The following is a 13,857-nucleotide window of genomic DNA, read 5'->3' as shown; positions in this document are numbered from 1 at the left end:
AGCAGCCTGCAACAAGTGCTTTAAGGTGATACTGTCAAAGGAGGTAACACCTCAAATCTGATGAAACACCTGGCGACACATAGCGTTGTTTTTAAAAGCCGAGAAATGCGCCGTATTTGATAGCTTGCTGTGAGACCTCAAACCGAGCACATCTACTGCCGGTGGGTTGCCTGTTATCGGACCCGGAGTTAGCAACATCCCCCAAAAACACGAAGAGGAGAGTCCTGGCCCCTAGCCCTGCCAGTGTAGCAGAAATGATGACGGATGATGATGCAGCAGTAGCCGTTCTTCTCTGCGTGAGTAGCTTAATGTTGTTCGTGTGTAATTTACGTTGAGTAGGCTAACCACGTTATTAAATTAATGCATGTAAGGTGAACTAGCAAACATCATCATAGCTACATGCGGCTGTCTTCTTGTTTGATGGCAGATACTCCCTTCACCCTGGCCAAAAAGGCTAAAATGACCAAAGAAAAAGTGGAAAACAGTTAAACATGAGAGGTTTTTGGACAAAGTTTGTGTTTTTTTTTCCATTGTTTAAGCACTGCTTCCAGCCAAGAGTGATGCCATAAATCCCCTATAGCTGCAGAAAAGGCTAACATTGTTATCTTTTTACAAAAAAACAGCTGAACATGAGAGGTTTTTGGACCAATTTTGTGTTCTCCATTCTTTAAGCACCGGTTTAAGCACCGTTTAAGCACCGGCACCGTTTCAAAAGTACCGGTTTGGCACCGGTATCGGATAAAACCTAAACGATACCCATCCCTAGTCAGTGATGGAAACAAGAATATAAAGAAAAATACTAAACGTGTGTCTAATTAAACTGTTCCTGTGAACCTTAGAGCTTATATTATATTTTTACATGTTGTAGTGTGTGGGATTATAATATTATTTTATGCCATGTTAGACCCTTAATTAAAGATTGTGAATTATTATGTAGTTTTAGTTTGCATTATTCTCCTGAATTAGAAGAAGGTGATAACTATTACATTTGTTAAACTGATTTGCATTACATTAGACTGCTGATTTATTGTGAATGAATGATATTGTTTTATGATGCATTATACTGCTGAGTTATAAGAAATACTGTTCGCAGAAAGTCATCGCCTTATTTGTCTGATTAGAAGAGAACAGAACATACTGGAGAGGTTTTCTGCCCCATCTCAGCAGGAGCAGATAAACAGGGAGCCAAGGTCGTAGCTTAGGCGCTGTGTGAGAGAAAGAATGTGAATGTTTAGGCTTTTATGATTAGGTGGGGGCCACTAGAGGCTATAAGAGTTTGATCAATGCTCCACCATTTTGAGATCTGATGCTGTCTGCGTACGGTGTCCATCTCCCACGCGTGTGATCATTAAAATCATCGTTTGACTCAACCCGGCCGGACCAGTGTTGTTATTTTGGTTTTTCCTCTTGTATCCATCCCCAATATTTGAATCCGTAACACTAGCGTGAGCTATAAGCTAACAGCTAGCCTGGTTAATGACGCTAGAGTTCCACGCACATGCAAACAGCTCGTCTCTACTGCTTTAACTGTTAAAACAGAAGGCAATACTGCGACTGACAGGGTTTATTATGTGAAACAGCAGCTTGTTTAGTTTAAACAGTCTGCATTAAGCTGGGCAAACACTGTGCGATTTTTTTTTTTCAGTCGTGTTATTCAGCTCCTGCTCAAACTGTGCAATTGAATCTCAGGGGTTAGAAGTTCATAGGTCACGATGCAGGTCTCACACCATACGGCCTGATGCTCTGATGCGACCTGAGTGCTCAAACTGTGCGTTTATAACATGAAGCTTATCATACAAAATCTGTCCCTCGCTCTCCCTCTTTGTGTCTTTCACTCACTCACACAGACACACACACCACCACCATCAACTTTGCTAAATTACTAATGAAAAACATTGACCAGGCAGCTGTGATTGAGCAGCAATGTCCATCCAACTCTTTTCATGGTTGTTGTAGTCGTGATAATTTTGTGAGGCCACATTGAAAAGCCTCGGATACGGAAGTGTAGAGCTGCCACCCAGGCAAAGAAAAATAGAAAAGTGAAAAGGATATTGTTCTAACAATATACCTTTCACATTTGAACAATATAATATCACGTTATTATAATTTACAGAATTATCACGTTCGTAAAATATAAATATTATATAGGCTACATCGCAGCTCCAGTCACGGCTTTCATCACCGTCTTTCTCGTCTTTTCCCAGAGTAACAGCCAAACAGGAGGATCTATTGGCTAGCACTGCTTAGCCTTGGACGCATTCTTATTTTAAACTTAATCTGGAATTCATTGCAAACTGTTTGTACGGGATATGAATGACAGGATGTTGTTTTTCTACAAGAGTTAGTAAAAAAACATCTCCAGTGTGATCAAATCTTCTTGCCAAACATCTGCAGCTTGGCAGTGTATACAGCACTATAATGACCAGAGCTAATTCTTTTGAAAACCATACATCTTTCCACAGGTCTCAACTTCATCAGACATCACCTAGACTCAGAGCTGGATGAGGCCAGCGTAAACAGCAGCCTAACCGACTAAGATGATGGATCCATGGGGTCAGGACAGCCAGAAGCAGGGGAGCTGGAGAGGTACCTTTCATGTCCATTCACTGGAGGTGTGGATCTATTGCATGGTGTTCCTCACATCAAGAAGCTCTTGATCAAAATCAATACAGCTCTTCCTGCATCTGGAGCTTGTGAATGACTTCTCAGTCATGCAGGATTCCTGTTCACTGCTAAACAGTTACAGCTTCACAGAAAGAACCTTGAGAGCAAACTGCTGCTGAAGCTTAACCATCACCTCACCGAGTGAAGAAAGGGCACATTTTTGCTAAATATGCAGAAAAAAATGCACACTTATACAATTTATGGTAAACTGAGCTGCCTTGTATGTACATATGTTGAAGATGCCTCGTTCTGTTTTCTCTGAAGCTGCTGTGCCATTTGGAGCAAAAATGAATCTAAAGTTTACAGCATATCTTGTCACTGGAAATTGTTTGCACTGTTTATATATTTATATTATTTACTGTAGGTATTGGTGAACAAAGCCTGTTTGAAAAATGTTGTGAAAATCTGAAATCTTGAAATTAGAATTGTTGTGCCTTATTTTGTGGATCTTTTTACATATATTCCTTTTGAAAATACTAAAATTTGTATATTTATTTATTTTGTTTGTCTGATAGCATTTATTTATAAAATAAATCGGACATTTCAAACAGTTACTCGCTACTTGAGTAGTCTTTTCACCAAGTACTTTTTTACTCTTACTCGAGTAACTTTTTTGACGACTACTTTTCACTTTTACTTGAGTAATAATATTTTAAAGTAATGCTACTCTTACTTGAGTACAATTTTTGGATACTCGACCCACCTCTGGTCATAGCCCCTCTAGGAGTTCGGAGTTAAGAGGTCAAGAGTTAATGTTTCCATTTTAACACCTCCAGATTTGACATAGAAACACAAATTTTTAACACTCGGTTTTAACTACTATCATTTTACACCTCAGAGTTACATTAAAAGAATGTGACTCTACTTAGAGTAAAATTAACTCTACTTTTGCAAGAAGACTACTAACACCAATACATTTAACACTTTTAAATTTGCTGTGTACTAATTTTGTTAACCAGTAACTTTCCTTGCATAGTTTTTGCAAACAACCTGACAAAAACAACATGATAATCAAATAAAAATGATTGCGCAAAAACTATGATGAAATATCTTGATGCTTTTATCATTGAACAATGAAAATGAAAATATTCTTGAGAGAATAGATCCAGTCAGAGCTAATTAAGTTTTGGAGAAAGGCAGGACAAGTTTGAAAGTGATCCAATTAAGTGCAAACAAAACTTTATATTTTAGTCAACTGATTCAACTTTAGTTTTAGTCTGCTATAATGTTATGGTAATAATTTGACTAAAACTAGAGTAAGTATGAAATAATTTAGATGCCTAAATTATGACTAAAGCTATATTATGTTTTAGTCAAAAGACTGTGATTAAACTAGATATTATTTCAACATGTTTCATTTATTTCTTTTTTGAGAGGAGGGGGGGGGGGGGGGGGAGGTAAGACCATTCAAGGATTACTGCCACCCTGTGCCACACGTTTATGCACGCCTCTGCTCCACCCACAGTTAAAAGTAAGAGAGTTGTATCGAAGAGAAAGAACTTGGAGCTTTCCCTCAACGGGTAAACAAAGTCTATCCTTTCATGCTCTCTGTATTAAGTTCACACTGGAAGTATGGCACTCTATAAGGACGAAAGCCAGGACGACGGACCAGAATGCCCTGTATGTTACGAGTATCTTTCTGGGACCGAACGAACTTTAAGCTGCGGACATGTTTTCTGCCACGATTGTCTCGTCAAAACGCTGGTGACCATCAACAGCGATGGAAATATCAGAAACACGATCGTTTGCCCGATCTGCCGACATCTTACATTCATCGAAAAACAAAATGAAGCGCTGAACTCACTCGAAGCCGATAATGATCCGAAAGAGCGGCAGACCCTGAAGGTACCTCTCCCTTTGCCGGTGGGACAGCAGCAGAGCGCACGGCGCGCCTCAGGAGACAGTTTACGGAGTGAAGTTTACTGTATCACTCGCTGCTTTAGAGGCTTTTCTCGGCGAGCTCGCCGACAGAAGCGGATCAGCCCCTGCCAAAAGGGATCCCAGATATTCATCATAAGCGCCCAAGGGCGACCCATGACTGAAGGAGATGCGCCCGGTGTTGTAATATCTGTGGCTCGCCCCCAGCGCAGGCGTAGGATTTGCACGACAACGGGATGGTTGTTCTGCCTGCTGTCTTTGTTTGTTTTACTCGCAGTGACAGCTTCGGTTTTTCCCTGGATTGTACTGATGTAGCCCAGCGATCCGCATGCCTCGGTCAAAGAATTGAGTAATTTACTGACATTTAAAGAAAGACACGCGATTGGCTGTATTCAGTGTCCAGAATTACTGAAAATGGAGTGGTGTGCTTTAGTTGGAGTGAGGATTTTTAAGATGTTATCAGTTTCCTTCCTTGATTCTTTGGAAAAGTTTATACACGTGACTTGTCCTTTACTGAGAATCGCCAAGCAAGTGTTTATCTTAGGAAGCCTCAAACAGTAAAACCTTTTGTTCTGCAATCTTGTCTGACGTGTTCAACCTGCTGGAGAACCACATATCACAGCCCATAGATAGTAAATCCAATAAAAGTGGACACAGTAACGTAATTGAACTGTTAAAAAGCTGAAGAAAACAATCACTTTGCTGTTAGAGCTGCTAACTTTAGTTGTGTTACCCTGTTTGTTGTTCAACACCCTGTTTCCAAGCAGCAGCAAATACCTTTGTGCGCAAAGCCAAGCTGCACATTCAACCCCGATCTCAGGATTGTTTAGTTTGTCTGCATTTGTCCAAAAAAGAAAGTCGAAATGGTACATTTAATATGAACTTGACCTTGGTTTATTTATTTTTGCAGACAAAATGAGATGATAGAACTTAAAAAAACACACATACTTGCAAATGATATATTAAAAATATACACTAAGTTTAACATTAAACGTTTGAGCAAACTGTTAAAACACTTGTATATGGCAGTGCAGGTGGAGCCTCATGACAAATGTAAAGACTCATTTTGACAATGTGCTGTGCAGTTATCACCACCATACTGGGAAACCCGTACACTCCTAGTTTCTGTCAGTCTCTGGGTTGGTTGTCTTGCTGAGCCAGTCCTACAAGTTACAACCTGCAGAGGGTTCTTCCTGTCAGATATATTTGTCTTCATAATGGTAATATTAAAAAGTATTAGTTTATCTTTTAGATAATATACCCTGTTACTGGATTCCATATTGATAGATGGCCCCACATTGAGAATACATTTGTGATGATACAAGAGCACAAGAGAAATAGCCTCGAATTATTGACAACAAAAAGTGAACATGTTCATACTGTGTGTGTTTTTAGACATAGAATATTTACATAAATTAAACCATTTGAGAGGAGAACTGTCTATATGTGTCTTTTTCTCTTTAATTATCAAAGATTATCAAAGTGAAACTGCAGCATCTGTTATATGATTATTGTAGAAACATCTTTGAATGTTCTGAGCTACAATATTGGCTAATGACACAAGTAAAGATGCAATCAGTCTAACAACACAGGCTGATAACTATATTTATTTACATTACGTATGGCTAGGAAATGTTTTTTATGTATTTTTCTCTCTGCTTTTACTGCAAGGGGTCGAAGGTCATTGAACCTGAAGCACTTGATACAAACTTAAGAAAGAAAATCATTCAATCTTAAGTCAGTCCAGTCAATCATCAAACGGATACAACACAGTTACTTCTCAGTGCGACTAACAAAACGCACAATATAAAGCACTGCCATTCTCAGACCTTTCAGATGTAAGTTGAACATATTAGCTCGTCAGGAAAAACATCATGGGGCTTTCTTTCCTCCTCAGTAACAGATGGAGGTACAAACATTTTAATTGAAATAGGATTCTACATGCTTTGCTGGTATGAAGTGGGTATATTAGAGAGAAACAATGTACACTGTACTCAAGTATTGAAAAGCTTTGATACCTTATTTTGAGATATATACATTTTGCTGTGTGAATGTAGCTAAGCCACAGATCAGTATATAAACTAGATCCAGCTGCAATATATACTGATTATGCTGTCCATCATAAAATCTATTATCTCAAGTGCTTAAGGTATTTATCTTATGTCAGATATTGAATGCAGGATTTGTATTTTTTAAGTAGAAAAGGAAAGCAGCATTTAATGAACAAAGTGTAGCAATGTTTCAATATAAGGAAAATATATCTGCCATGCTAATGGTGCTTTGTAAGTTTTTAGCTACAATTATTCATTAAGAGATGCTTACATTTAATTCAAAAGTATTTTTTTTAAATCGAAATGCTGAATAATGTTTTTTGAAAATCACAAACAAGTCTCGTAAAACTATTAAGTTATTTTTGATGAAAAGTTGGATTTTTAAATATAATCCTTTGAAAGTAAATATGAAATACATTTTTTAAAACAAATTATTAGTGTTTGTAAGGTTTATTAAGCCACCTGTCTCCTTTTTGAACCTCAACAATTCTTACCTACAATAACTATTACAGAAAAATAGACTTCTCGTACTAATAGAGTGAACTTTACTCCGAATTCCTCTTTCCTCAAGACTTTCTTTATTTTTAAGTGGACCAGGGACCACAAATGAAATCCTACAATGCTTAGTTTTCTCGGATTTTTAGGTGTTTTGGTGTGATAGAACTGACTGCTGTGTATTTATGGCACAGGATATGAATTAAACAGGCAGTCACTTCTGATGCTAATAACACTAAGGTCGAAATTAAGTATCAAAAACTGCTTTTTTTAAGACCTCTGAGGGCTGGCTTCCAATTTTTTAGACTCCTAACTTTAAAATAAACACTTTTAGGACTGGTTTGAAAAGTAATTTTATTATCTATAGCTTATATATAATTTCATGACAACTAATTACATGTTTAACTGTATTAGGTCTTGAGGCTGCTGTACCTTAAAAGTTAGATGGCATTAGATGACAAAACTGTGCAAAAACCAGAATGTATGATGATACACTGATATTTACAATTTTCAACTTACACTGATTGTATGTATTTTAACAATCACTCCCAATCAGTACCATCAAATGGTCATTAATTCTTTCCAAAATGTCTTTCCAAACTTCATACCCAGCTGAAATGTGGTGTTTATTAGTCTCAAATGAGTGACCCATGACAAAGGACTGCTAAGTCCTGTGTTTCAAGGCAACTTTCAAGGCTATATAAATAAAACTGATTTGAATTAAGTTGAATTTACCCAAAACTCAATAGAATATACTGTAATTTATGCACAGATATTTGTTGCATCTACTGAGTTTGTGGATTTATTCATTAATGTCAGTGCACATGTGTGTCAGTCAATGACATACATACACATACTGGTCAAGCAAGTTTGTCCTCAGTGAAGACAGTTAACACATTGTGTTTGGGTCAGGTTTAACCTGTTTTGATATTTGACAGCAGCAGAAACTCTGTTATTCTTTCAGCCCGAAATGAGACTATTCTGGGTCAAATTTAACCAGCATCTATTTGAAAGCTTTTCAGATCCAGTCAGTGTTAAATGAAGAAAATTGGGACTTTAGATGAATCTTGAAACTTTTTTTTCCAATGGGTTCCTGCAGAGACATCTGCTGGTCTTACAAGGGTCATGGGTGAATCTACAAACAGTGTTGCTTATATGCAACAGAGGTCATACAGAGGTTGGAGGGTGTCTTGACCCAGAGATGTGACCTGAAAAAGGGTGGTATGGTAGTAGAGTAGTTAGCACCATCACGTCACGGTAAGGTGATTTTTTTTAGTTTAAATAACAGCAGGGTCTTTCCTCCATTTATTCTTAAATAAGTTAGATTAAAATTATAGTAATTATTGTGTGACAATAGTTGCTTTGTCTAAAAGTGAATTGTAAAACCTTTTAAAAAAAATTCCGCTGCTCTTGAAACCATTAAAGATTAATCATCCATTTATTATATACACAGACACGGCTTTATAAACATCCTAAACAGATCTGTAGCTCAAAATTTGAGGGGATTTGACGGGGGGAGTTTTTAGCCTAGGTCAAAATGAACTCAAACCATGTTGTGAAGGCACAGAATATGAACACTAGTAAGAGTTAAATGTATTTACTGGCATACTTTTAACTTGGCCGCTGGCATAAAGAAATGTGTCAGAAATATGTCACTACCAGGGACATCCTGTAGAGGGCATAGCTTAACTCATTAATGAACCTGCCTAAATTGGCACTGATGTACAAAATTTAACGGATGATATCTAATGGAGATGTATAAAGATGAGTATGGTAAACAGAGTAGATAAAACAGAGCAACAGGAACAGAAGAGGAATTTTGATAGAAAAAAAAATTGCAAGGTTTCAGGTGGTTGATTGAAGTTATATAAAATTTAACTTCAATCATGTTAAACGATGTTTTCACAAAATAACTTTGCATACTGAGTCAGATTTATTCCTCAGAAAGTTATTTTATTATAGTTTATGATTTATGACGCAAATCTTTTCCATACCTCTTTACTACAAACTTGACATTAATGTAGTCATAAAATATAGCAAATACATGTGTGCACTTATATTGGTGATATGATTCTCCCATCTTTCTCTCCATCTTAAAACATCAAGTACTCTACCTTCAGATATTTTTCAGATATCATTGTCCTAAAGATGACAGGATCCTCCTGTAACAGAAGAGGGCAGTGTAGTATGATGTTAATTTGTGATTTCACAAGCATTTGAAGCAATCATCAAGTAAAGACAGTTATATTTTTCTTAGTAATGAAAGTCTACTTTTCCATTTGCCTGGATTTGTTGTTCCTGTTTAGATGTTTAATTTGCAACGTCAAACGTGACTCAGAAGTAAATTCTCAACCAGATGACCCATTATGTGTCCTCTAAAATCATCTGAACTCAGTGGAAGCAGGGAGTGTAAAAAGAGGCCACTTCCCACCCCTGTGCAGTAATAACTACACAAGCCAAAGTTTCAAGCATTGGCTGTGCTCAGAATGCATCAGTCAACATGTGTCAAGGTCGACACGTGCTGGGTAGACCTTAATTTATTGCAAGTGTGTAAGGTGATTGACACTCGAAAATGAGATGTTAGCAGACAGCACAAATAATTGTGATGCCTTCATGACTATGAATGGCCACCAGCATTTTGACAAGACAATCGTAGCCAAAAGCATGTCTACAAATCAAAATTCCTTTGGTGCCAAAACGCATTCTTGTTGTATTGCTGGGATTATGGCACCCAGCTGAATCAATATTTAGTTTGTATGTAATTTTGCTAAAACAATGTCTGACTCATTCTCTGTTCCTCTCCGCAGTAAAACCGCTCTGTGGTAGGAGTTTTTGTGCTAGCATGGCTTTTGGTAAACCAGTTTAGAGGATGTCCTGGCTGCAGACTTCCAGTGTCCATTCGCAAGACAGATCTTGAGATACAAGATATTTGCCCACACCAGCAACAGTAAGACCAAATTATGATTGGTGCTTTCAGAGATACAACCATGACTGATTATTGATCTCTATTTTTTTAAATTATTGAGATCAATTTTAAGAAGAACATAAATCCAATTGTTGTACCCAAACAAGTACAAGGCTGAAGACAATAGTATCAATACTGTAGGCAATTGATACTGAAGATAGCCAAAGGGACTCAAGAATGTTCAATATGCTGTAAATGTTTCTTCCCCAGCTACTGAACATGTACCATAAACATGACAACATTGCTGTTTAAAATTATGGAACACAATATCCTGTATGCTCAGAATCGGTTTTTCAATCTGTTTTTGCACGAAAGACATTGTTATCTGCAGACAAGCTCTGCTGCCTGGTCAAAAGCCCACAGTGTCAAAATAGGCCCAGCAAATTACCCAGCAAGGGTCAGAGACAAAACATGGAGACAAGTTTGCTCACACTGACAATGGTAAGGCTCAGTCATACTCACTGGTGCTTCAAGAGAGACCATAAGAAAGTCAAAATCTACCTTTGCTCATTACCATTATATGTTAACAAGACCACAAACCAAGAGAGAACCAGTTTCTGTACCCAAAGCACAAGGTTGAATGCAGTGATGCTGCACTGTAATAGAGGTAAAAACAGCCAGGACGGTGTGCTCAGAATGTGTACACATTAATGTAATGCTCTCATTACAACATCCTGGTAGCCATCATACTGCAGCAAAGTAAGCCCTCACTGCTGGTATATTATAGCCATCAAGAGACAAGAAGCACCTGAGTCACTTGGAGCAGATATTCCACATAAAGGACAGGAGTGGCTTTTCTATCAGTGCTGAAACCTTTGATGGTTTCAAACACAAGAGTTAGGGATGACATACTCGTGTGGTCTAATGCTCTTTCTGATACTGGAATTACAAAGATATGAATATGTTATGTCGGTATGCTACCCAACAGTGTTTAATTAGAACTCGCTAAAGATAAATAAACATGTTGGCTTCCTCAAATTGCTCTGCTTATCTCACAGCACAACTTTTAACCCTTTCACGCACAGTGGTCAGCCAGTTGTCCACATGTAAAAAAAAAAAAAAAAAACTCTTTGAAAAGTATGTTTAAAAAAATGAAGTTCAAAAATCTTTTTCTCATGCCTTAAGATGAATAAAAATACTTAAGAATCAGAATCAGCATAATTTATTAATCCCTAAGGAAATTATTAGGATTAAATTAGTGGAGTGTGAGGTGAACTAAACCATTTTGCCTAACTTTGAATGAGTGATAAAAGAAAGGCTCCAGTATTTAATTATTTATTTTAATCAAAGTGCAGTCACACAATTGATTTATTCGGGCAACTTATTTGGATCTCAATTATTTAGAAATAAAAGTGGCAAACAGATACAAACTCTTCATTCCAGGTTTCCAAGGGCTCCTCCAACTGCTTGGATCTTGGGTAGTTACAATTACTGGCCTCCGTTAGGTTCTGTACTGTAATACTTTCCAATCTTGTAAATGAGTTTCAGCTGCTATCTTGTACACAAAGGATTACCACAACAGCCCATTCCAGATGTTTTATTTGGCAGATTTTTATACTACATCCCCTTCCAGATGTAAGCCCAAAGGTTCTCACAGAATCAAATTGGCAATGTGTAAACCACTACACTACAAGGCCATTTGTTAATACATTAAGAAACAAATTACTGTCAGCAATTGTAGATCTTACTGAGGAAGCCTGTAGGCTATAATACAAACGTATAGACACAAAATATCCTGGTGTGTTGGAAACTTGTCAGGAGCACAAATACTGAAGAATCAGCAGCTGCAGCTTGTTGTGGACGTTTCTGTTTTGTCTACACGACCTCTGGCAGGATGTTTCATTAATGCATCTACAAAGAACCAGAAACAACATAAGAAAACTTACAATTTTCACATTTAATAAACATCATAAAAAGCTCTGTTATTTTATTAACTTCCAGAATGAACTTTCTAAACGTACCCCCCTGCTTCATGTTTGAGACAAACAGCCACACTATTTAAGTTACATCAATTTTTTTTTGTTCGTGATTACTTAAAAATACAGAGCACAATAAATGTAGTGATTAAATAAATACAAAAATGAATGAATAAAAGAGCCTTACCATTATCAAAATCTGCGCTAACCTCTCTGGGGCCTCGATATCTGGAAGTCGGAAACAGCCAAAATATCCATCAAACGAAAGACAAATGGTTGATAGCAAAATAGTCAAAATCTCCAGTAGCATCAAGAGAAAGTCTAGTCCAGTAAACTGAGAGTCACTGTGGATTTGGCTGGGCTGTGGTTCAAGCTGATCTATATCAGCAGCCTCATCAGCCATTGTTCTCGTTTGTTGTGCTTCTGCTGAAGATGTATGGCCAAGAACTAGTTTTGGGTTGCTGCTGCTACAGTGAAGTGCTCCCCGAATTCTTTCCTTAGCAAGAGCTGTCTGCCCTTTTAGTCTGTGTGTGCAGGACCAAGGGTCTCTATCAAGTTTCAGTACGGGGTACCACTGTGGGTGGGAGTTATTCAGTATACCCCTAACTGTCTTAACCCGGTGTCCCTCAAAAAATCAAAACAACTATGTAATACTAAACAACACAGTATTTTCCTTTTAAAACACTTGTGCTAATCAAACACATAAAACACTTGATATATTTAAGACGTTATCCCTCCTCACAGACTTCAAATTAGTTTAGTCCGCTGCCTACCAACCCCCAAACCTTACACAATGGTGTGAGTGTTGTTGAGTAGGTATCTCTGGTAGTATTTGGTTAGAGGGCTGACCTTTTATCTTAGGTTATCTTAGTTCTATTAAAATAAAGCACATTTAAAATTGTAACCAACCTGGTTGACTTTTTAAAATGTTAATTAAAATCCCAATTAAAGCCATAACTCACTCTGACTTTCAAGTGCTTTTAGTTTATTACAATTGTTATTTTTATGATTAAAAAAATAAATCTTTGCTTATAACCTTAGAGCTTTACAATCCAAAGATGTTCTCTTCCTTATACTGTTATAAATATATATTATACTGTTTTTAGTGAATGTCTTTGGAGATTCTCAGCCATTCAAGTTACTTAAATTCATGCAAGTTTTCCAAGATAATTTCCAGCATTGCATTCACTGCTATTGAAACTTTCACATTTCTACATTCCACCCCACCCCCAAGCCCAAGGGTGGAGGCAGGAGCCCCTTGTAAAACATGACCTGTCGTTAGGTCATTTTATCTTTAGTTATTCATGTGTGATAGTTCATCCTGCCACGTGCCATTGTCAGGTCATCAAATTTGCAAATTTGATTTCATTTAGTGTAAATTTTCTCATGTAAATATACTTTTGCATATAAGGCATGTGGCTTTTTATATAGTCTAAAAAAATAATTGTTACGTTTTTCTGAAAAAAAAAAAACCCAAACAAATGCAAAAAAACATAAAAAGGCTGGCTTGAGATGAAAATGCTTATATTTAAAACCTAAATGATCAAATACATGCTTGTAGGACATTTCAACAAGTACAGCCATGTGGCTTTAAAATGGCTCAAAGAAAAAACAGCCAAAAAAAACCCAAAACAACAAAAGCTCTTCTGCAGTTCTTCAGGACACAATGGGAAGATTTAACAAATACATCATGGGCATGATGTGTGATGTCTATGCAAGTTTACCCATAGACTTATACGAGTGAGTTGTTTCTGTAGGCATATGAGTTTTGTTGTTTACTACTGGAAATATTTGATCACACTTCATTTTTCTAGGTGCAGAACTATGTACATCCAATTCAGTATTATTCTTATAGCAGCAAATCATGTTGCCTCAAAGCCATCCATAA

General features: G+C 37.2%; 1 protein-coding gene across 1 annotated transcript; it reads left to right on the top strand.

The window, feature by feature from the left end:
• Positions 1-4,096: 4,096 nt before the first annotated feature.
• On the top strand, positions 4,097-5,981 carry LOC120744163 (RING finger protein 222). Its single transcript, XM_040048329.1, has one exon. It carries the CDS (start codon positions 4,237-4,239, stop codon positions 4,855-4,857), a length of 621 nt encoding a protein of 206 aa, XP_039904263.1. The 5' UTR covers positions 4,097-4,236; the 3' UTR covers positions 4,858-5,981.
• The last annotated feature ends 7,876 nt before the right edge of the window (positions 5,982-13,857 follow it).

This window comes from Simochromis diagramma, unplaced genomic scaffold (genome assembly GCF_900408965.1).
Source record: "Simochromis diagramma unplaced genomic scaffold, fSimDia1.1 OVJJ01000321.1, whole genome shotgun sequence".
In the NCBI taxonomy this organism is placed as follows: domain Eukaryota; kingdom Metazoa; phylum Chordata; class Actinopteri; order Cichliformes; family Cichlidae; genus Simochromis; species Simochromis diagramma.
This window is presented reverse-complemented; position numbering and strand designations above follow the sequence as displayed.